This window comes from Rhamphochromis longiceps, linkage group LG10 (assembly GCF_057381845.1).
Source record: "Rhamphochromis longiceps isolate RC_006_pf linkage group LG10, R_longiceps_female_GT1.1, whole genome shotgun sequence".
Classification (NCBI taxonomy): Eukaryota; Metazoa; Chordata; class Actinopteri; order Cichliformes; family Cichlidae; genus Rhamphochromis; species Rhamphochromis longiceps.
This window is the reverse complement of record NC_140566.1, coordinates 20291911-20317973: the sequence shown is the minus strand read 5'-3', so window position 1 is coordinate 20317973 and position 26063 is coordinate 20291911. Positions and strand designations below refer to the sequence as shown.

General features: G+C 39.1%; 1 protein-coding gene across 1 annotated transcript in view; it reads right to left on the bottom strand.

Moving 5' to 3' along the window:
- Positions 1-343: 343 nt before the first annotated feature.
- Positions 344-26063, bottom strand: part of LOC146660781 (replication protein A 70 kDa DNA-binding subunit-like) — a 47766-nt gene continuing 22046 nt past the window's right edge. Inside the window, exons 10-17 of the mRNA XM_085420813.1 lie at positions 24437-24629; positions 19969-20105; positions 19234-19382; positions 16180-16309; positions 7809-7985; positions 7557-7664; positions 7353-7439; positions 344-545 (exon numbers count right to left, since the gene is read on the bottom strand). Of these exons, the coding sequence (XP_085276939.1) occupies positions 444-545; positions 7353-7439; positions 7557-7664; positions 7809-7985; positions 16180-16309; positions 19234-19382; positions 19969-20105; positions 24437-24629 (1083 nt within the window). The 3' untranslated portion in view covers positions 344-443. The remainder of the gene's footprint in view (positions 546-7352; positions 7440-7556; positions 7665-7808; positions 7986-16179; positions 16310-19233; positions 19383-19968; positions 20106-24436; positions 24630-26063) is intronic.

Here is a 26063-nt window from a genome sequence, read left to right as displayed (position 1 = left end):
ATAAATGTGACTCATCTACGTCTTACTCAACTAACACTGAGCATCACCAATACAAAACCGAAGAAATAAGTCACGTTGATGAAGAAAAAAGAAAACACTACAATCATAGTATTTACATGATGCATAAGACGTGAAAATGTAAGCAGGACGCGGTAAAAATTCTTTAAACTGAAAACACAAAGTTAAATTGCCATTAAAATAAAGCTGGAAGTCACTTCCATCAGATCTTTTTGCCTTTTCCCCCTCCGCTCTGTGAAGGAAGTCATCTGCTAAATATCAGTCTTTTGTTTGGCTGCCATTTAGATGAATCACTGGCCGCCCCCTTTCCTGTCTCAGCCTGATATGCTGTTATCTCGCAGGTAGGAAAAAGTCGGACACTGGTTGCAGAATGGCGAAAGATGCGTTTAATGACCAGACAGACATTTGAATGGGTGGGACTGAGTTCATCTAGCCAATTTGTAGATGTTTTGCAGGAGTCTCCGGCTGTATTCTCTGTGGTCGACCGGCTGGACTTCCATTACAGTTACCTTCACTCGACTCTCATCCTGTGGAGGAAACAGAGAGTTTGAGTTCAGTGCACAGCATCGGGTAAGGAAACAACAACTTTAACCTCTGTGATCAGCACGATTCAAGACTGCACATAATCATTAATCTACTGAACCAATTAAGACCCAAGCGGTGGAAAGTCTGCTTTAGGACTGAAACTTCCTGCTACTGACAGAGCTTTGCTGTCAGCTCAGACTTGTACCAACAACCTTCTTCTCAAAATCTATGCAAAAAGCCGCAAGGCCAGTAGATTTTATTGTATGGTCTAATTTCAGATCCTTTGGCAAGTGTGAGCCATGATGTCGTTAGTCATCTCGAGCTGAGCTGCATAATTTACATGGTATTTAATATGTTGATTTTAATTTGCATTGCCTGCTTCTTCTGTTTTGGAAAATCTCACAAATGTAAGAAAACGAGAGCGGCTTCCCCCCCCCCCCCCATAATGTAAGCGAATCTTGTCATCAAAGCACTCTCTTTGGGAACCAGACACCTCTGATGATGAATTTAAGCATTTCACCTCAAACGATGAAAATTCAGCAAGTCAGACTGAGTCCTGACTGTCGCAAGACTAAAAAAATAAAAAATAAACAAGAACACAAACACTGGCTACTGCACGATCACAGACTTCAGCAATATTTAGCATAAACTCGTGTGATTACTCAAACCCAATGTACTGTGTGATTATAAATTGACCCTATGTGGCCCCAAGGCGGGAAGCAGAGCAGGAAAGGTGACACTTTCCATGTCATTTACAAAAGTAAGCAAAAAGAAGGATGTTCCACCTGTTCCCTTTATATTAATAACAATTATATCAATAAAAACATATTCTAATCTGCCATATTATACAGAGCTACAGTGTTTAGTGCCTCGTAGCTTGAGGCTTCCTGGATCCACAGGCCAGCTTCTGTGTGAAGTTTGCATGTTCTCGGTGTGCCTGCGTGGGTTTCCTCCTCCCACAGATCAAAGACATGCTGGTTAGGTTAACTGGAGATTCTAAATTACCCATCGGTGTGAATGCGTGCTTGTACTTTCACAAACACAACAACAATTGAGATCGATAATTGTGTACGCAGATGTAAGCTGTCTCAACTGTTTGCAGTAAGAGTCACCATCAGTAAGTCAGATTCTGTACCATCAAACAATGGCATGATTTCCAGTGAAAGCATAAAGTCAAAAGCTCTTTTCTGTCATAATCAGTGATAATTATTAAAGGGTTCAATCCAGAGAGAATTAGCAATTCACTTAGGATAACCAGCATCAAGGATTGAACATTTGTTCACACGTTGATTCCACACTTCTACTCGTATTTTCAATTTGCATCTACCTCAGGCAAATTAAACAATACGTGGGGGGAGGGGGGTTTGAATCGGAGGTTCCACTTGACAAAAGGTGACAACTTATTTAAAAATAATGGTTTTCCAAATGGTAGGGTACTGAGAGAAAGAAAGCTTGGTAATTTAATATGCACAGACTAATACTGCAATCGCATCTGGAGAAAACAATTACTTCGTAGCCAAACATTCACCCTTGTTCTCTAACTCAATTTCAGGCGGTGCACTGAACGAATAAATACCAGCACTTCTGGATGTGTAGACAAAAAGAAAAAAAAACAGAACACACACACATGCAAAAGTACAGCGCACAACTAGCCAATAAACATTTACACTTACTGATGCCACATCTTCAAAGAGAATAATTAAGATGCTGTACTGTACTGAGCAAAAAAAACAACCCAAAACTACCTGCAGAGAAATATTATTCATTAACAATCCAGCACTTAGGTCAAGACTGAAATATCTTAACACATCCACACAATAGGTTTTATGGAACTGAAATGAATAGGATAAATCCTACTACCATTTTTCCCATATATCCAGTAAAATGTATATGCAAGGCAACCTTGATAAAGGATTCTTAAAACTTGTCTGAAAGTGAATTAAGCCTCTGACAAGGTCACCAACCACCTTCTGTTAAATTCTACTGTAGGACTTTTGGGTCAAAAGGACTATTTTGGCCTATTTGCGAGAAAACACTGGAAAACTATTGCCCAGGAACACAAGTTTCTAGAAAGTCTGGCTCCTTGGAAACAATCTCTCTCTCTCTCTTTCAGAATTTTCAGAAATCTTTTTCCACACTCAAGGACAGCAAAAAGGTCTGAGTGTAATGTGGTGTGAATGCTGTGTTACGAGTGTACTCTGAATGGCCTGTCTGTTAAAACAGGGAAAGAAAAACAGATCCCCTATGACACTAATAGATTAAATGAGACACAATCAATGTATTCACTTCAGACTGATGCACTTGGACTCTGACACAAGCACAGATATATGTGCACTAATACAGCAACACATATTTAAGATGAATAATCAGCCAGCCTGGAACAGATTCAAAGACTAAGACTTGAACTTAATTATCACATCTGAGTACTGGTTTGAAATCAGAAATCAGATACACATTTCTTTGGATTGTCTTTTAAACAAATGCAAATTAAAAGATTATGTGTAAACAGCGCTCTTTAGTGCTCCGTAAATCCAATTCACCATGTTGTGAATTGTGTGTGTGTAGGAGAGGAAGATGAGCCTTTACTGCACTCAGTTCTGGAGCACTAGTTTCTGATTCACTGCACATGCTCCTGCCTTTGTAAGGCACCACCTTAATGAAACTCGGCAGACAGTTAAGACAGAACTTTATTTAAATGCAGCATTTACATTTTTATTTACGTCTGTTGCCAGCTGCGTTGGACTTTTTCATCGTGTGAAGGATTTGTAAATTTGTTTACCTGGTTGTGAATATAGACCAGATGTTGTGATGATAAATGCACATTTATCATCACAACATCTGTATAAGAGTCTCCCACTTTTATACCTGTCGTAAAGTATAAAAGCAGGCCAATTTTATCAGTTACTGCTTTGCTTCTTGTACTTTCTGCTTTCAGAGCTCACTTGAGCAAAGTAATCTATTCTTAATATAATATTTATTAAATGCCAAATGTGAAAAACTCCAAAGCTTTCAGAGACTACACCCCCCAACAGAGGGGTAGTCAAGTTGCCTTAAGCAATTTCTGCAATTTTCAAAAAAACAAAACAAAATGTCAATCACGTCTTCCTCATGTAGAGATTAGCCAGGTGAGAAGGGGGACAGAGGGAGTCTGACCTTCATTCTTAAACTCTCAATTATCATTCTTCACACAGCTGTCACCTTTAAAGCAGGGCTAAAAGAGACTGATGCTCTTCAGCACCGTCATCACCATATTTAAACAATTATTGTGGCTTCTCTGTAATTCTCATTAATCACAAAAAAGCGTACATATACACGAGTTAGCAATTGGAATGCTTATGTGTGAATAATATTTGTTTACTTACAAAACCATATACATTACGGTCCTGGGATTAAAGAGCCATTTTGCTGGATTTGAAAATCAGAGCACTTTGGCCACATTGTGACGGCTGCCACAGCCCTAAAACTAACCTTACCCATCGTCACGCAACAAAAGAAGCCTTAAACAAACTGAAAGGAGGTCATCTGGTCTGATGAGTCCTGTTTTCCTTTAAATCCCTCGTGTGCTATTTACTTTGGGAAATAACGTCAGTGCTGGTGTTTGCTTTTGGTGAGTGTGCTGCTCTGGCGAATGCTCTGAGCATCCCACATGGGTCCATAACACTGCTATAGACCAGGTACAACTCAGTGATTTCCCCCATCAGGAAAAACGGGCTATGCCACACTGCCCGTTGTTCAAGAACTGATTGAAGAACACGATGGACTCAAGGTTCTGTGAAACGTTACCTTCAATTTCCTCAAATCTCTAGAAAAAGTAGACACAACTACACAAATTATAGGCCTTCATAGGTTGATAATGTTAGGGTGACCTATATGCTTAAGGAATCTGATATTAAAACATATGAAACATTTTTTTCTTCCACACGAAATAAACAGATTTAGCTAAGATCTCTTATGTGTAGCTATTTATTTACATGCTTACATTCTTCAGGACTGCCCCCTGGTGGTCAAACTAAGTACTGCCAAGACTCATGCGATGGTTTTAAGGGTCTCCTTTTTACTTCTAGATCCCATTTCTTGGCCAATATATATGCTTTTACTGGCCGGGCCCTTTTTTAAAATATTATTTTCCTAAAATAGGCGATTATATAATATGAATTACCTTTGTGAGAGAAAGAAAAGAATTTATCATAACCTTGTCTAAACAGGATAATGGTCTAAATAGGAAGAGTGACTGATAGATAGATAGTACACTGGTAGAGTTGATGACTGAACAAAAAAAACATGTGCTTGTTAAGTCGAAAACCTGGTAGTTTGTCATCTCGCTTCTGTTCCTAAAAATAAGACAAACCTTAAAATATGATCCTAAGCCAGGTCGTTCTCTCTCTGCGTGTCTCTGTTATGACAAGTGACAAAGCACACACTTTACAACTTCATTAATCTTATTAGGTTCTGACATTTCATTGCGTTGTTCTATTTTTGTGAAAACAATGCGGTAGGACTTTTTGCCTTGTGTCACACAAGTGTGTAAGAATGAAGGCTTCGGTAGAAAGACAAAGTGAACAGCTCGTGTTTTGAATCGCAGGCTGTGCCAAATGCAGACGGAAAAAATGTCTGAATACAGTGATAAGCCTTATGTAGAACACGTTTCTATTCTGAGCTCATTATATCTACTTTGTTGAAAACTGAAACGATCAAAAAAGTGCTCCTATTTGTCTTGAACTCTTCCTGACACATCCTGCAATAGAAAAATAAGTATTTACCTAAAAAGTAAAAAAAAAAAAGCTACTTGATTTGGATGCATTTGTGGTCTTGAAAAAACATGTTGTGAAAATGCTCTATGTCTCTCCACAGTATCACCTTTGATGCATAATTAACAGGTGATCAATGATTTTCTTTTTATTAAGTGCCAGCTGCAATTCATTTATTTTTAATATTGTTGAATTAACTGAATAACCAGAGCACTGAATTACATGAATAAATCTGTATCAGTCTCTGCCTCAAACACAGACATGCATGGCAAAATAGTGCCTGTAATGACAAGCGCTTACTGTGCCTGCATTTGCGTTCAGGGTGGAAAAAAAACCTGATTGCTCAGTTAGCTGTTCTCAGAGCTGCTTAGTTGTTCAGTAGATCATTTAAACTGTGTCTAAAACACTGTTGACATATTTTCAATTTTTCATTTCCATTTGCTGCCAGCCAGGGCCCTCTGAACTGCGATGACTCCCCTTTTCTCTGTCTCACAATTTGAGCCCAGATTACCTTGAAATTTCCTTTGGACATTGATGGTTCTCAGTGGATAATTTACACAGAATGTTCATACTCCCAAGGTGAAGTAGTGTTTGTTTTGAAAAACTATGACTCCTTCTGTAATGCAGCCCTGAGGACGGCATTTTAAGCCCCACCGGTGGTAAGGCTGCAAGAAAAGCAAAATCATCAAAATGCTATTTGTTCTGACCAAAGCGTCTGCATTGTTCAATATAATGGAAACTGCAGCCTCCTCTATTTGCTCCTCTAACTTCAGGCTGGCAAGTAGACGTGATATGCTGAAACAGAGCGTAAACAGTTTCCTCCGCTTTCTACATAAAGATCACACTTTACTGAAATAAACATTATTGTTGGTGAAGTTAGACTTTCCTCACTTTATGGTTTATGAACTCTGCATAGTTTTCCTTGTAGATTTTCTCGAGGTCAGGACACAGACCATTCAGAGCTCATCCTACATCTCAATCATTCCACTCAGACTCTCGGTATGTGCCCCAGCAGCAAATTAGACTCTGAATAATTACGCTAATTAGGCTTAGAAAGACAATAGCTAAATGCTAATTAGCGACTAATTAAGAGAAATGAATTCACAGCTGTATTTGTTTTCTGTTATCCAAAGTGCACTGGCTATAAAACAACTCCCCTGTCACTCTTATACTAATTGAAATGAGTTCGGATTCATGTTATGTGACTGACAGCATGTCGTGATTATACTGCTGTGGTGGGGCGTGGTCTGCGGTGCCGTGCAGGGGAGGGGAAAATTTGTTCATTTCTACGTGACTTCATAAAGAAAAGTGCCAATTATGCTTGGGTAAATGAAGCCTTTGTTAACACAGCTGGTTAAATTGTGGTTTATGTCAGCACTAACACTTCATATTGCCTCTTTTAATTTCATCCTTAAGGATCCTGCTGATCAGTAAATACCGTCCATTGCTAAAACTACAAGCTTTTCCTTATATAATTTTTTTAATAATTAGGCTTTATACAAGTATCAAAGCACCAAAGACACTTCGACATGCGGACTGGAGGGGTTTGGATTCAAACCAAAGGCTTCCTGATTAGTATCCATTATTATTATTATTATTATTATTATTATCATGTGTGGCTGTGGAGTTGATAAGCAGAAAATGTTGTAATTTCCCAAAACAATTACATAATTGTAATTGGTCGCTGTCATATAAAAGAAACAGCTCACACAAACACATCTGTGTATTGTAGCTGCTTTTTATTGTGAAACTGACCCAGGGGATAAACCATTTACTGACTTCTACAACAATGTGACTTGTGTGCAAACCTTTTGTGCATTTTGAAAGCCTATTATTGCTGTATTGGGGAAATAAGATGCTTGTTGGTGTATTTGTTGAATATAGCGATAATACGGCTGTTTGTGACACTAGCCAATCAGCGTTGAATATTCCTCCAGGATCACTGAAAGAATGCTTGTAGGACAATGATGAGCACTAGTGTGTACCAGTATATTCTGCTTTGCTGCTAAATTGTATTGCACTGTACCACTTTATATTGCACAGCAGTTTTTAGCCACTTACGTTGTAGGTCTCTAGCTTGACTCTGTTTTTAAAGATGTGAGTTGTGAAGTTGGCTTTCTGGAAGACTTCATCGAAGGCAGCTTCATCCTTAGAAACAAAAAACAAGGGAAATACAACATCAGGAAGCACAGGAAGTAGTCTTTTACAGTTAAACCTTCTGGCAAAATTGCAAAGGCAATTTTCTTGTCCGCCTATGTGTCTTACTGTGTCTCTGAGATGTCCGAGAGTTTCTGCGCTGTGACCCAACAGGGCCTCAGCTGTCTCCTGGAAGCACGTCACCCACTGGTTATCCCCGAAGTCAGCTAAGTTGGCCTGAGAGAGGAACAGGCCGAGATGATGAGTGGGCGAGAGATTATTTATATGTGTATGTGTGGTCATGCATATTCATGTAGGTTACAATAATTCTCATCACAGTATGTATAACAACCACTATTGATGTGCACTGTGCACACTTACAGAAAGTAAGAGCCTGTATTTAAAGTTGGGGAACTCTTTGTTACACTTTTCGCAGCGGTACAGCCCGTTCTGCTGGTCGATGACCTTCTTGTTGCAGTCTGCAGATGGACAAGCTTGGTACAGACAATTCTCCTTACGAATGTACAGCACTGTCGCCACGCAGCTGAAATACTGTGCCTGTATAAAATGGAACACAAAAACATATTTATCTTATTACAGGGGTTGAGCTCGATTGCTATAAACACCAAATCATATTGCTGCAATCGGATTGTCTCGGAAGCTGCAGTTAATCTGTAGGTGCTGTGCTAACCAGCAGCAGTTTAATTGCATTTTGTCTATTATATTTTTCAGTCTATTACTCTTCCATATTAAATGTGAATGTGGCAAATCAACCAAATCACCCGAGACTTGTTTTAAGAACTTTGCATTTAATGTGCAATTTTTGCAACAGTCAAACTATTCCTGCTGGAACCGGGAGACAATCTAGCATTGTTTCACCAGCTAATTAACACCAGTCCTCAAAAGCATAATTTAAGTCGGTGTCAGTAAAAATATGGCAAATTGACAGCATACAGCTGGAGGAGAAAGGAACTCATGGCAGAATAATAGTCAGTGCCAGTGTTATGGATCATTTAATTTTCCTGTTTAACTGGCAGCTTTCTCCTTTGAATGTTTGCAGAGCTGGCAGATGTTAAAACAAGAAATTAACTGTAGCCGTCCTTGTAGCTGGCTCATATTTGCCTCCTTTCATTCAAGCTTTCAGAGCAAAGCCATCTGATTGCTTTTTTTTTTTTTTGGAGTTCTAGAGTTGAATAAAACTTGAGCCAAGATTAAAGTTAAAGGTATGCGTATGAAAAAAAACAGATCTGTACAAAAGTTTGAAACAAAAGTCTAAACAAATAATTGTAAATATAAATGCACTGTTCTTTCATAAAGTTATAAAAATAGTCCTGACTCAACAGGACTTATAAGACAGGTCAACAATAATCATTACAAACTGACAGCTGATGACATTTCCAGTGCTTTGTCATTCTATAATTCCTTACATTTTGTGGTAGCAATTAACAACTGCAGGCTGCTTTAAGGCAGCTGACAAAAGATCTAAAACTGAAGCTAACCACAAAAGACAAACAAACCTCCCATACAAGAGCTTGAGGAAGGTTTAGCAGACAGAGAAGAGGTGGTGCACCTTTCCCTTGTGCAGTGTTGATGCGTAAACAAGACTTACACAAAACAAGTTATCAGTAGGAAACATGGACTGCTACCTCATTCGGGAACTGAACATGTAATCTTTCAATAAAAAAGGAGCAGCATTTAAAAAAACGACAAACAAACAAAAAACAGCAGAACACAGGAGTGGAATAATTCAACAAATACCAAAATCTGTATGCAAATATCACGCAGTCAATCAAGAGTGAAGCTAAAAATAAGTTAGCTTCTATAAAGCAGCACTGATGCACAATCCCTTTTACTGTTTGTGATTTTTAAATTGATAAAGAAAAAAGGAGTGCACTAATATTAATATTGAGCAGCACATTAAAAGAAACATTCATCAGCGCTCCAGGTGAATAACCCTCAGTGGATGTGTTGTTTTCATCTAAACATTGTAAGTATTCTTTTGGTATTTTCTTGTGTTTTAAGCTGCCTTACTTTTAAAATCGTGACTTAAAAGTGATGAAATTAAACGATAAAATCCAAAAGAAATGTGAGATCGAGAGGAATAAAAGTGGACCTTTCAGAGCGGACAGTTTTAAAGAGGGTGAAAGAGAAATATTAAATAAAATAAAAATAAACTCAGATCAAATTTGGCATCAACTGTAAAGCTGTTGCCAACAAGTTGGCCCAGCTGGTAGATGCATGCTGTTTACACATCTCTATTTGACTTCCAAACAATCTTGGAACTGTTTAAAAAGAGAGCAGAGGGAGTTTGAGAATTCTTTGCATAATAAATGCAAGATGAGATGGATCTCTTTCTCTCTTCCTCTCTAGTTTTGAAATAGTGCTAATGTGCTAATGTATGCGCGCGCACAAGCACGCTGACATATACACACGGCTGCAGTGCAAGGTTATATGCAAAGACCCAAACTTGTGCATTTGCAATACACATACAATGAGCTGAACTTCTTTCTGTTAGGAATTTAAATTAAAGTGTACACAGTCAAACAGCATCAAATTAAAATGCAGCGATATTGCTGTAATTTAAACAGATATTAGCTCCTTAGGCGGCAGAACTCACACTGGTAAAATCAACAGCTAAAAAGGAAAGAAATGCTAATTCTATGGGGGGAAAAGGCTATTCTCTCATCCTGTGGAGACGCTCGGCATTTGATTTCCATAAATATAAATATAAAGAATGCACACAGCACAGGAACTGCATCTCGTTGGGAAAAGGCACGCACGTGGACGTGCCTGCATGCAAACATACACGCTGTTAAGCACGGGGTGATGAATGTGATATACCTGCACATGCTTGGAAAAACCACAGAAATTTTTTTTTCTTCGATTCACCAGAGGGTATTTCTTCTATCAGGAGAACAGGTCTTAAACAAGATGTTGGAATTGAAGCCAGAATTTTAAATGAAATGCTTTAAAATGCATTCTAAACAACAACTACAAGCTAGAGCTGGGCCAGACTCATTACTAATGTTGGCCTAAATGAGTCTATCAAAGACTCTTTCTAGGATGCCGGCCAAATTCGTGTGCACACACACACACACACGCGCTGACAGAGCAATGCTGTTCCTTCGTTATACAGCCCACACTCGCTGTAAACTGTTTAGTAAGAGCATGGAATGTGAAAAGGCCATTGTGTTCACAGCGTCACTCATGAGAGGGTTGATGATGTCCTCTGTCCTCATGACCTCTACAGATACTGCCAATCAGACTTGGAGCTCTTTGACACTTTTTCCCCCTCTAGCTAACACTGACTCACATCCTCATAATCTGTCCACCCATCCATCTACCCAGTACACATGCCACACGGCAAGAACCCCTCTTGAACACTTAGTAAGGCTTTTTTTTTTTTTTTAATTAGGAGAATTCCTCCCGTTAGCAACAGCGCTCTCCCCCTCAACACTCCACTCCCATTTTCCGCCTGCCTCATCACGTTTTGCAGACTTGGGCAGATTGGAGCGCTGGAAGGCTGGAGAGGTGGGAAGGCGATGAGTGGGGAAGGTGGTAGAAGGGTGGACGTAACAAGAGAAAAGAAAACAGGATGCTTTTTGAAAGCACGGGGTTGTTGAGGACTCCTAATGTTGGCAGATGCTACAGACAATGAGCGGATAGAGGTCATCGCGATCTGAACCATAGTGATTCCCACAAAACTAGACCACTCTAAATAAATCCCACTGCATTTGTCATCATCTTTCCAATTCTCCCTTTGTGTTTTATTCTCTCCCTCAGTATTCCAGTGTATACACAAAAGCCTTGGGGCAAAGTCTTAACCTTAAGCACACTGAGGAGCGCCTGGAAGAGTAGCATGACTAACGCTGCACATAAAAACACACACACTACAATGCAAAAATACGTGTGCACACTTACCTAAAGATTCAGAAACATTAACACACACACACACACACACATAGCTCTGAAAATAGTTTTCATTCTTATCACACCAAATCCCTGTGTCACCTTCTGGCACCTAAATGCAATTAAAATTTGTATGTGGAAGGGCAACCAAGTGAAAATCTACTTCACATAATTGACGTGGCTGGACATGCCAACTTTAATGCTTGTCCCCAAACCCCAACACAGACATTGCTACATTAATTAGAAATAGCTTGTATGCTTGCATCTGTGTGCGCGCACACACACACGCAAACAGTCACACACTTACATGGAGGAAAACAGGTAGAATGTCAAATTAGATTCCTTCAAACTATAAGCTAATGATTTGAATTCCATTATTATAACCAAAGCAGCAGCCTCAGAGTGCGCGAGAGACAAGCTTCTTAAAGCCTTTCAATTACAGAATCAGTAGGTGGTACGCAGGGCAGACAGCTAAGAAGACAGAAAAGAGGACAGGACAGAGGATAAGAAGAGGGGAAAAAATAAGAAAAACAGGAAAAAGAGGGATTTCTCACCTTTCAACCCTCATCCTGACTTTACCTTTTCTTAATAACCCTTGTCACTTCTATCCAGGCCACTCTTCACTACTTTCTTTACACCTTCTTCTGTGGCCTTGGTCCCCGCCCTCCCCCAAGAAAAAAAACATCCCTCAGTGCAGCTTTGTAAGTGACATGTAGCTTGAGTGGCTCTGCCTGCCTTTTTCCACTCATCAGCTCTCAGTCTCCCACATTTTCTATCTGCGCCACTTCCCTTCTGGTAATGTTATGCCCTATAGGCTTCCCACACCTCCAAAAACATAATTAGAAATTTTTATTAGAAGCGACATTGATCTTGAAGCTACCCGTAAGTGGCTTCCAATTAAATGCGAGGAATGAGGCAGACTAGTCTGAACTAAATCTCATTAATTAGAAATTTTAGGAGTGGCGCATCACATTTAGATGCACTCTGCTTTTGGTCAAAAGGTTGATAATTCTGTGCAATGACACCTCTTAAAATGGCACACATTCAATTTGAAGGTTCTTGCGTGCTCATCCAATGGCGTTTGGCTTTACTGCTAATACGTAAGCATCGCTATCTCCCTCCCACAGCTAAAACAAGAGAAGCATGACTCTAATCCATGAAGTCATAGCAAGGCACAGCCTACAGCTGCTCTGTTTACAATGAATGGAAGACTGACTGTGGATTTGTGTTTGTCTAAATGCTTACATTTAAATGAGGCTGAGCAGCAGTCAGGTCTAAAAATCGCTGGAACCATGTCTGTTTACAGAAAAGCTTCTTTGATAGTTTTTAATAAGAGGCCTTCAATCACATTATGATCCTGTGATGTTTAGCAGTAAGGATTGCTTTCATCGTGCATTTTGTGGGTTCAGTTCAGTGATAATGGCTTTACTTGCATGACCATATTCAGACTCGGCTGTGCTGTGTATGAATTCTGACATGAATTTAAAAGAAATTCTGGTTATTTTCTTACAGGAGAGGGAAAAAAATACAGCATTTTTGTTTTCAGAATTAAATGTAACTTTTCCTTTCTAACTCCCTGTCAGTTATTTGCACTTTGTGAGTTCCTGATTTTTCAGCAATTTCCCTTTCATATAGTGTATTACATTGCATATTAATTACATACAAAGTGAAATATTTCAAGCCTTTTTTTAATTTAATTTTGAAGATGATGGCTTGCAGCTCTTAATGCTCAGAAATCCAGTATCTCAGATTATTATTCCACGATTAGATAAAAAATGTTGGGGCTCCTTTTACTGCATTGGAGTGGCGCTTGTGGCAAAGCTGAGGTGTTACTAAAGTCCAGATCGCTTGCTGCCTTCAGCTCATCTGGATTTTGGGATTTTCCTCATCTTCCTCTTGAAAATACCCCATAGATTATCTGTGTGGTTCAGGTCAGGCGAGTTGGCTGGTCAGTGAAGCACAGTAATAACATGGTCAGCAAAGCTTTTGGCAAAGTATGACGTACTTCAAAATCTCCTGTTTTACGCCCGCATTGACTTTGGACTTTGATTAAATACACCTGACCAACCTCCACCAAAACCAGCAGATGACATGGCACCCAAATCATCACAGACTGTGGAAACTTCACACTGGACTTCAAACACCTTGGACTCTGTGCCTCCTTACTCTTCAAGTAGACTCTTTGACCTTAATTTACAAATGAAATGCAAAATGTACTTTCATCTAAAAAGAGGACTTTGGACCACTCCAGTTCCTTTTCCTTCTGACGCCATCTCTGGTTTAGTAGTGGCTTTACATCACTGATATTAGCAATGCAACAGTTGTACCTCCTTTCCTAAAGACATCTGCGTGGTGAGTAGGGCTGCCACAAACGATTATTTTGATAGTCGACTAGTCACCGATTATTTTTGCGATTAGTCGACTAATCAGATCGTGCATCCATTGGACGTAAAACGTACAGCTTATTGCACCAGCATGCATCTGCTCTTATATAACTATCATTAGCTTACAGCTTTAAGTGTTTAAGGTATGTACTAACTAAAAATAAAGACAAGATGATAGTTTATTAAAGTTTAATTAAATTTGCAGATTGTTTCGGTGAAGTTTAATAAACTCCTTGCTTGTCATCCCATTCCAATGAACTTTTCACTAATACGGTTTGGTACACCACTCTGCAAACAGCCAGCTTTTTCAGCAGTAACCTTATGTAGCTTACTCTCTTTGTGGAGGGTCAAGCATTGTCATCTGGAAAACTGCTAAGTCAGCAGTCTTCCAAGTGACTGCAGTTGAATGTAATGCACTACACCAAAGGATACACTTTCTGTAATGCCGCATTTTGGATTTTCATGACATAAAAACTGTAATCGCCTAAATAAACATATCACTATATTTATTTCCATTCATGTGTAATGAATACAGAATATATGAAACAAAACACAATCATTTTTGCAATATTCTAATTTCTCCAGACGCAGCTGTATACTAGGGGTGCAATGATACACAAAATTCATGGTTCGGTTCGATACTTTGGTGTCACGGTTCGGTATTTTTTCGATACAAAAAAATGTTCATGCTTTTTTAATTTGTCATTTATTAAAATTATAAATATATATTTTAACTCAAAAGTACAGTTTTTAAATTTAATGTTGCTGAAACAACAAAATAATAATAATAAAAAAAATCTATCTGATCGAGAAATCACTCATCTTTGGAAAAGAGTTTATTACAGAGAAATGGCTCTTTCCAAAATAAAAGCTATAGTATACGCTTCTTCTGGTCTATATTCTCAGCAGCATATTAAACCTATCAGGTCCCCATAAGGAGAATCATGTGCTAACGGCTGTCTAAATGACTCGGGTAAAGTTTGTAGCATGCCTGCTTGTTGTTTTTGTCTGCTTCCACTTGTCTTTGCACTAGGATGATGTCGGCGTAAATGTGCAGTCATATTCGTTGTGTTCCCACTAGTGCTGTCAGCGTTAATCTCGTTAAAATGACATTAACGCCATAACGCGGCAAATCTCCGTTAACGAGTTACCAGGGATCGCCCCGTGCGTGGGGCTGGACGGTGTCAACACGTTAACAAGCTAACTGTGCTAACGCACTAGTTCTCACAAATTGAGCATTGCGTGGCACATCCGACATACTGTTTTACTTTTGTCCATGACGCGCTTACCTTCAGGGTCATACTTCACATGAAAACCAAGATAGTACCAAACGCCAGCTCTGGTGGGGGAGGTTCAATTTCGGGTAGCGTTGAGGCAGTTGCCATGTTGCAACGAGCTTAGCTTCTGTCTTGCTAGCTTGCGCTGCGCTCAGTGGATCCGCACTCGACAGTGCAGCCTAGGCGAAGTAGTCGAACGCAGATCCAGTGAGTGCTCAACACAGACAGCATCGTCAGAAGAAAAGTTGATAAAATAAATAAAAATTTTTGTGTTGTTCGATACATATGCGTACCGAACCAAAAGCACTGTATCGAACGGTTCAATATCGATATGAGTATTGTTGCACCCCTACTGTATACGTAATTCAAGAAAGCCCAATCCACACTGTGAAGGTAACAAGAGCAAGCAAGTTAAAGTTAAGAAATAAAAAATTTAAAAACAGCATTACACTCCTGACGTCAAAGTCCGTCAACATGATGGATTTGTCCCTGTGTGACTGGAAACTTTCAAAGCATTAAAGCTTTAACTCTTTGATTTTTTGGGGCTGGTGCCAAAACTCAATGTTTACAGTGCTTGTCTTACAACGCCGGAATGATTTTCTGTTATCAACCTTGGCTGTACTGTAGCTATGCTGATGTTACATCATCTGCACAGGGTCTCTTTCATTCCTCTTCAAACAGTAGCCAGCTGCCTGAGTGAGAGAAGGATTTTCTGACTCACATATCAATCTGCTTTCTACCAAGATTTTCATAAAGAACTGACTCAGAAATCAAACTAAAACTGCAACACAAACAACAAGATTTACCCTTTTGCTGTTTAACACCTTATGGTTTAATTTTGATCAGATTCACTGCAGATCTCACACTGTGCATTCAATGTAGCAAGCACTATAGCTGCTTGTGGTTCATAAAACAGTTAATAAAACATAAAACAATCAAAGACTGTAAAACAAAGTCACCTAATCCTAACTGCAAAGAACATTTTAATGGCGTCCATGGATCTTACTTTAGTCTCGTCCACCCCATTCCTGAAATTTATTCTGATATTGGCTGCTATTTGGGTAAACCATCAGTGATTTTTATTTTATTTCCCTTTTAAATCTAAATGCATGTAATGATAATATCTTTGGAAATAAGGTAATGCAATGTGTGTGTAAGTATGTTTGCATGTGTTGAGGTCACCTTCTCTCCATGGCCCATGTCTTCATTCTTAATGTCGCTCAGTGTTTTCCAGTTCATGTTTAATCCTGTGCCTGCTGACCTGGTCTCTGTCAGCGACTGGCTGTTGACTGCAAAGCCTTCCCGGTCATACCTATAGAGATGACACGTACATGAATAAATATGCGTCGATTAGGCATAGCATTATAAGCACTGACAGGTGAAGTGAATAATACTGATTCTCTCTTCATCATGGCGTCTGTTAGTGGGCTGGATATATTAGGGAGTGATTGAATATTTTGTCCTCAAAGTTGATGCGTTAGAAGCAGGATAAATGGACATGTTTAAGGATTTCAGTGAGTTTGACGAGGGCCAAATTATGATGGCTCGATGACTGGGTCAGCGGGGTGTTCACAGTCACAATCTATTAATAGCAGCCCAAGGAAGGAACACTGGTGAACCAGTGACAGGGTCATTAACGGCCAAGGTTCACTAATGCATGTGGAGAGCGAACAAATGAGCTACTGTAGCTCAAATTGCCGAAAACGTTTATGCGAATTTCTGATTAAAAAGTGTCCGAATACACAGTGCATCACAGTTTCTTGTGTACGGGGCTGTATAGCTGCAAAACAGTTAGGGTGATTATGGCCCCTCTTCACCACTGAAAGTGAGGATCAGAACTGGAGCAGAGAGCAATGGAAGAAGATGGCCTGGTCTGATGAGTCACATTTTCTTTCACAACATGTGGATGGCCAACTTTGTGTGCATTGATTACCCACAAAACACCTGGCACCAGGATGCACTATGAGAATAAGGCGAGTCGGCAGTGGCAGGGTGATGCTTTGGGCAATGTTCTGCTGGGAAACCTTGGATCCATCCATGTGGATGTTACTTTTACATGTAGTAGCTACCTAGACACTGTTGCAGACCATGTACACCCTTTCAGTGAAATAGCATTCCTTGAAGTCTCTTTCCGCAGGACATTGCACCCTGCCACAAAGCGAAAATGGTTCAGGAATGGTGCATGAGGTATTTACTTGGTCTCAAAATTTCAAAGCCCTCAATCCAATCAAGCATTTGTGGGATGTGCTGGACAAACAAGCCTGATCCATGGAGGCTAATATCTTGGTCCAGATACCACAGCATACCTTCACGGATCCAGTGGAATCCATGACAAGTCAGGGCTACATGGCAGCAAAAAGGGTCCCAACACAATATTAAACAGGTGGTCATAATGTTATGCCTGATGGGTGTATGTCCAGGCATGCCTATGAACCAAAACACATTGGTATATTCTTTTTAAATTGTCATGCACATTATACAGAGAGCAGGGAAAAGAAATACGGATTTGATAAGTCAAAAGAAAGCACACCGTATGCTTGAGGACACAAGTAAAGATCCCTGGATACTGAAAATATTAAACTACACTAGATGTTCCATAAACACTGGACCTGAATATGTTCAGCAGTGTATCTATTTGTGAAAAAGAAAGTGTCAAAGCAAATGTGTGTATATTTTTTTACATGTTTGTTCTATGGCATTTTCTTGAGGAGTAACTAAACTCAATCACTAACTGCACTGTATCAATTATAATCCAAATAAGCATCTTCAGACATGTCTGAATCGCTCTTGTAACTGATTTCCAGACACAACATCCTGCAAAATATATGATCTGACATATGGCTGCCAAATGCATTAACAGACCATTTATCATTTTTTCTCTGCATACATTAGTATCCACATACACAGTTCATTCACCAAGTGAAAAATACAAATAAATAAAACCTATGCATAATAGTGTCTATGCATGCCTTTTATTAATTTATCTACCTTTTTAATATACCATCTAAAATCTTCATGGATCAGTGTGACTCCTGCTCAGCAGTCTAACTAAGCAGTGCAATCTAATCAACTCATCATCCAAATTCATCAGCTTCCTTGAATTATGCAAAGAAGTCTGGTCCAAACAATCCCACATAGCACTGCATCGCCACAGGAAGTAGAGTCAGACAGACCTCCTTTGTCTTTCTAAAGCACAGACCTAAATATAAAAAAGAAGTGGATAACTGTCTGGTACTTGACTAACTTCATTGTCATTCATTGACTGCTGCCAGCATGTAAACTTGAATAAGCACCAAACAGCAGCTGAGATCGAGAGGAAAAGCTGCGGATTAGAGGAGAATGGAAGGAGTGATGAAAGGAAGGAGGGTGCTGTTCTTTTACTTATTTAGCCCTTTAAATATCAACACCAGAGACCAATAAGACCAAGATTAAAGCTAGATCAATGCAGCCTACCCCTTCACTTTCTCCTGCACACATAAGTAACTGGCATAACTAATATAACGTACCCGTAAAAGTGGCCAAAATGATCAATCATGGAACAATTAGCAGAATTCATAATGCAGTCATTAACAATTTAAAAGTGTGAACAGAACCATGCCTTCGGGAACACGCCTGAAATTACTGTATTTACACTTTGAAGGTATGAGTGCTGTTTGACGCAATTTAGTGCCTACGAATAGATTTCAAGAGTAGCACACAGGAAATCATATGCACACAGAAGGATTGTTATGTACACACAAACACACACACACACACAGAGGGAGAAAAAGGGAAAAAGCATTTTTGTTTCAACAGTGTCCAGACTTGGGAACAGCCTTAATGAGTGAATGAGTCATAATTCAAAATCCCTCCACAGGAGCTGCTAATAAGAATCCAGTTTGATGCTGCTCACCACGTTCCCATCTTTGTGAGGAAGTACAAAAGCAGTTAGGAGCTGGAAAACACAAATACTTGTGCTTTGTTTCTGTGGTGCTCCCTCCTTCCGCCCTTCTGTCTACATCCTGTCTCGAGTCCTGCTGGGACTGAGGGGGCACATGCCACCAGTCTCCAGCCAAGTACTCACTGGGGCTTTGCATTTATATTCATGTGTGAGACGCCTGGTGGAATTTACCATACTTCATTTCATTTGTATGAGCAATGCAGTAGGGTATTTTTTTTTTACAAAAAACTTCTTGATGTGATTATCGGTGCAAGTGTATAATTGTTGGTGTATTGCTGCACATCAGAGTGACTCACCAGGCTCTCAGTCTAAAGGCCTGTGGTATATCTGGGTTGACCATGACTGTTGAACTGAACAATGCAGAGAGAGATCTTCCCCCAAAATCAGACAATCGAGCTCCTTTGATGGCAACCACTGGCTGTGTAGAGCCATCAAAATTTTCTGCCTGGAGAAAGAAAAAAAAAGAAGAAGAAAAGTGTCTAAGAAAGTAATTCAGGAGACAGAATGCGAGGCTGCAAAAGCAGTTGTGTTATTGTCTCTTACTTGTTTAGTCTGTGTCTGCAGCTTGAAGACACCAGAAAGTAATATTTGGTATGGTGTGCTTTCATAATTGGACAACCTACAAGTTAATTTGAAAGTCATTTTTGGATTTCTGCAAAAAGGAGGGGATTAGCTCTTGCAGATCGAATGAGCTTAGAGAAGAATAGTGCTATTTCATGCACATTCGAGAGTTATTTAGCCTTCTGTCTCAAATAGGAGACTCTCGTCCAAAAAATCACTGAAGGTCACAGGAATGATTTGACCGATCCAAATTTTACAGCCCAGAAAACCTAATCAGAGTGTTTTTGTACTCGAGAGCACCCAAAGAGAGATGTGTGACTACACATGCATGGCTGTATGCACACACACATACATGGGCAACTACATAAACACGTTCAATTAAAGAGTGCTCAACACTTTTTAATGTCAAATTGGAAATCAATCCATGGATACAAAAAGACAGAGAGTGAGAGAGAGATTACAGTTATTACCTCTTCGCCCCACAGTGTGACTGTCACGACTTTGCCTGTTTCGTCGATTATGCTGAGAGCCCTCTTGGAGACTTCTCTGCTGTTCTTAGTGGTGATACGGGATACATCCTCAGCACTCTTACATATTCCAATCACATCTAGAGGTAGAGAAAATCATTTTACAACTCCATCTCTTGATAACAGGAAGACAATATCCTTACAGTTGGGCATGAAAAAAAGCGTTATGTGAAGAGCACCTCCTGAGATGTCTCTACACAGTGTAGAATTTAAAAATGCCCCCTGGATATACTCTACATAATGTGAAGTGTTATCACATCATAAGCAGTAAAGGCCCAACAGAGCACAGAGCTGACACCCCTCTGATATTGCCAAGTTACAGCAGAGTGACATAAATGTCATACCAGGCTGGCTAACACCCAGCACCACTTTCCAAATGACAACAAACACACTCATCCCTCTTTCAAGTTTCTTGTCATGTCAAGGCCTAAACACTTCATTCAGGATTACTGCACTGAGGAGCAATGAGGAGCTCTAAGATAATAAAGAAAAAATGATAAAAACAAAATATTCAAATACAGATTTCAGTTCGACTTGAGTCAACAATTGCTTTGTTCCTTTACAAGATGGAATCAAAATGGCATGACTCCACCCATAAAAAGCATAAAGAAAACATGACTGAATATGGCAGATTTCTCCATCTAGGTAGTCTTCTTAAGAAGCTCATCACAATTTCCTCCTGCTATAACTGGATCACTCCCTGTAAGCTGTCTGTTTCAAAGTGCTGTAAACAGCCACATGATGGCATTCACTGTGGCATTCAGATCATTTGTTCCCTCAGATACATCAGAAAATGACAGAATTGTGCACTGATAGTCTAACCATGGAGGACAAACTGGTAGTGCACAAACATACTCCTGCTAATACACCTGAAGTTAAATCTGAAGTACCTGTACCTGAAGTGTACCATTTTCTGGTTGTGGCTAATAAAGCCGTTTGGCTTCTGGGTCAAAACCCAGCTCTCATCAACATGTAAATCAGGTACTATTTTGTGTTTTGCGGTCATTGTCTCCAGCAGTGTATTTCATAAAGTAATTATCGTCACACTGTGAAGAAACTGCTTGGTACCAGCATCTGCTGAGGTGTGTAGTCTGCTACATGTGCTGCAAACAGTACTGTAGTATTATAAAAATGCTGCTATGTAGTGACACCACTGATAAATTACCCCAAATATCTTTTCCATGCATTAAATTCTGTAAAAACAACAAGCTGTCATATTAACAAGATCAGACATTTACATCATATCTCTGATGGGTGATTATAGGTATCAGACAGGCGTTGACTACCTGTCATAAGAAAACACAAATATTTATTCATTAAGCAAATAACAAACTAAATAAATGTTTTATACCAAAATCTAGACAAGTCAGAAATTAATCAAGTATGACATCCATCCATTTAAACTATTTTTTAATCAAAAAATAATCATGTTTACAATGGGTTTTTTTGTTTTTTATAAAAAAGCAAATGTGAAAATGCACAGATAACAACAATAATTATATTTTAGTGTTAAAAACAACATTTGAATTAAAACGCTTGTGCATAAAGGTGGATTAACCATTACTGAAAGAGAAGAAATGAGTTTTGGTACAAAATACTGTTACAAATACTGTTTTTACTATTTTACTATTACTATTTTGAATATTGCCATCTCTGAAAAGCCTCATTGCGGGTGACCGTTGCCATTTCACTTGAGATAAATGATGTTTATAACATTATTTATCTCCTTGTGTACGTGAAATAAAACACAAAAAAATCTACGGGGGGGGGGGGGGGGGGGTCTGTAGCACGTTTCATGGTGTCCTGAGGATTTACACATTTGTGTTCATGTATTTAACAAAATAACTACACTGAATAACAACACCTTTTTTCAGATCACTCATCTGGCCTTTCTGCCTTCTCTGCTAGCCTTTTTCTAAACTCTCCCCTTCCTACCCATCCTCCCGGTATTTCTGTCAGTGCTCTCTCAGCCCTCCTTAATTCCATTATGATTGAGACGTCATCCACCTCTGAACTCCATTATCACCACAGGAACAGGCTGACAGTTCTCATTACCATGTTATAATCCCCTATTTAACAAAGGAGTAGAGTGAGAGGCAGTCGAGGGAGAGAGCGAATAGAGAGTCAACAGATGACACACGGGACATGTAACACTGCCCCTCTGTGACCAACGCAAACACACTCCTACAGCTAAACTGCTCAGTGCATCTCTAAACTCTTTAGTGTGGTGCTGTGCTGGTAGTTTGCAATAATGTAACCATGTAATATAACTGTTCAGGATGTAAACCTACATGGAGCTTTCAATTGGTAGGGTACAGCCAGTTGCTTATATTTCTTTCTGACCATTAATTTCTTTTATAGTGTGTCCAGCACTTAAAAGATTCAACATGCCTGCTTCTGTGCTATCAGTTGTCTTACTTGCTCTGTTAGCCCATGACGCTACAACACTGGATTACTGTGCAATGCAAAAATCAAATCTCACACAGCGCACAGCTCTAGCATAAGACAAACGCAACAGACCTGAACTTTTCAACCTACAGACGCCAGCAGAATAGGTTTCATCCAAATAGGATTTAGTGTAAAATTCCTCTTTAATCTTGTTTTAAAAAGCTGTTTGTTTTTAGCTTGCACAAAAAATGTATTGGAATAAATAAAGAACAACTAAGCAACAAAAACAACATATTCCTGTGAGAATTACATCAAAAATCACAAACTAAAGTGAAGTCAGGCCAATAAAAATCAAAAGAGAAAACTGATTTAAATTTGACAAATCTCCCCTTCAAGGTAGTGTCCTTGCACATTTCTGGACTCCTTCCAGTCTGACTGCTATTTTGTTTTATTGTTAACTGAAGGCCCTTGTTTGTACTTGTGCAGACTATAAACATCAACTTCTGTGACGCTTTCACATTCAGAGCTCAGTCTCGTTGTACAAGTCGCAGATTAAACAAATGTTATGCATTGTTTTTTTTATAGTTATTAGTCTAGAGGGCATTCAGAGAAAATAAAGCCTGGAAAACAGTATATTTGTGTATATATATATATATATATATATTTTTTTTTTTCCTCCCTTTATGGGTGGAGATGCAGATCTCTAAAACTGCAGGATGTAGCGTGCATACCGCCTAGAAAAAGTTTTTTTTTTTAATCTCTATTACCCTAACTATAAAAATGTCACTCATACCTGTACATCGTGACACTAATAAAAAGGACAACACTACCAAATTACTGTCTCTCAAACCTAATCTTCATTTGGATCATCCCAATTTATCTGCCATGAAGATAAAACTTAAATGTCACGCACACTGTGTCCAGGAGCCACAACAAAACTTAATAAAAACAGCAGAATAAACGTAATCGTCTTCCTATGACTTCTCTTACAGTATGCCTGAATTAACCTTGATTTTGATCCTGCCGTAACAAATTTTCCCAGAAAATCTGGCTTACAACTGACACGACCGTGCCTGTCAAATAGATTCGTTTTTTGTAGCATCTACACCTATGGCCTAATTGCCTAAACAGTAGAAGCAGAAAATCATGTCTTGTCATGTCAACAACAGCCCATTTCTAAAAACCATAAACCATTCTAATTTCACAAGCAATTTAAATTCACTTGTGACATACAGCAATTTCTCTTTCAAATTAAAAGTATAAACAAAATGGCTGGGCCAGACCAGTTTAAATTGCAATCAGATAGTATGATACTCCATGGGCAAAAAAACACTAACTGAACCAGAGTCATAAAGCCTTTATCTAAATGATTTTTGATTTTAAAGACAAAAAATGAATCCTAATTAAATGAGTAATATTCATAAGGTTTTCCTGTTAATGGAGTCAATCGAATGTGGTGTACAAGATAACATCACAGAGAAAAAAAATTACCTAAAATTTTGTTTTAGGTAAAAATATATAAAAATATTCTTTCATGGTTGAGAAATGTGTTGTATTCTTTGCCTGGATTGACTCACACAACAGTCACTGGTATGTTTTTTGTTTTGGCTTCTGATTTGTAAAACATACACACGCACAACACAGTTGCTGAATCACACTAAAGTTTCTATCTTTAACGCTCTGTTTAAGCAGTTGTTCCACAAAGTTTGAAGAGGCTGTGAGTCAGGTCATCATCAGAACGCTCACTGCAGTCTGCCGATTGGTGTGACAAATTCCCATCTGGATGAGTTCATTAGTAATGTTTCTGAGCTGTGATTGCAAAAACCGAGCTTGTCAGATGCAGTTTGGTTTTGTGAGGCTTAAAAAAAAGAAAAAGAAGCAAGTAGTCACGTCTCCCGCTTTTGCCTTTTTTCTAACCATCCTTGACACTGAAGCTCTACCTGCTCACTCACTGTTAAGTTTTTCTTTTATCTGTTAAATTGGAGAAATGTATAAATAAAGTGTGATGAATGTTGTCTCCTACCAATGATAGCATCTTTGTCTCGATTTTCCAGCTCTGCGATGGGCACAAAGTCACAGTGCACTGTGGGGATGCTCTGATTGTCATCACATGGCACGATGGATGAGTGAGCGTGGAGGGTCATCTCGTAGTCGTTCTTCAGCGTGGTGTACTGTTTGTTGGCTGGCTTGAGTGTAGCCTTGGAGATGTAGTACACCTACCGAGAACATTAGATCAAAGTTGTTGACATCATAAAAATTTGACTTGAAAATCTGCAGTTTCCTGTACATTTAATGCGATTGATTGAGTGGGTCACCAATTTATTGATCGTGTAAAAGGAAATAATTATTAAAAGGCTGCTTGTGTTCAACCAAAACCTAATAAGAGTTGAAAACCTTCAGGTCCAACTAAAATGTGGTGCCATATCAGCCCCATCAGTCCTCTAATTCACCAGAAAATGAGAAGCAGCTGAGAGCGAGGCTGCTAAACAGCATAATTTAAACTCAATCTGCGAGGCTCACTTCTTCATTTACTCTCCCAAGTCTCCGATATCCCCCCTCTCTTTCCGCCTCCCAGTTTGTCTCTGTGACTCTCTTCTTTTTCCTTCATTCTTCCCCCTCTGATTTACCCCACACAGAGATGGGAGCATGAAACCAATGTGATAAGCATTCTGGCTGCTCAGAGCCAGTCACACCCACTCACTGCTCTGTCAATACCCAGATCACGAAGAGACGATGGATTCGTTCCTTTATCTTTGGAGGGCAGAGGACACAAATTGGATATGAGCCTGTGTTGGGAGTCACTGCCAGTGGCTGATACCTGAGCCAATGTGAATACCAAAATGATAGCGAAGGTTAATTGAGTTATTAAGCTCTGTGGGCGGGACTAAAATACGCAAGCGCTTTACCATCTGTTCTACCTGTCAGGTAATCGGACAGGTAGATAAGACAGGAACAGGTGGCTGAGATGATTTCGACTGGTGTTTACTTAATCTTTCTAGAAAAAAATTATTGTCAGTGATTATAGAAAGAAGGAATCTATGTGCAGTAGATTTATTTTTACTTGATTAAAAATGTACTCAGTTCTTTGAGGTTTCTTCTAAAACACAAAAAACTAAATTATATTTATATTACTTGCCAAAATGATTTGTATTCTTGAGACAGAATGAATGTCTTCAATTATTTTTTTTACCCACAAAACATTTACAGGGCTGAAAGCGCAAAAATGTTTCCTTCTGTATTAAGTAGTGGGTTAAACAAAATTTTGTTGCAGATAAAATTCTTGGTGACTCCTATGTTCTGTAACGTACACTGAACGTCATAAATCAAACACACGCAAACGGAGGAGGTAACATCACATTTGCAGGGTGGTGATACAATGAATATAATATATACATGGAAATCAAAAGAATTAGGATTTATAATATGCTACGCTCATTATAGAAAGATTTATCATTACAATGCAGCTGACACGTTTAACAGGACAAGGAAATTATTCACAGGTGGAGATAAACATCAAAATATCCAAAAACTGGTACACAGATTCCTATAAGTGCTTTTTTGATGAAGCCCATTGGTTATTTGAAAACTCAAGATGGTAGACAATTTCATGTTAGCTGTCAAAAAAGGCAAGAAAACAATAGTTTTCCAAA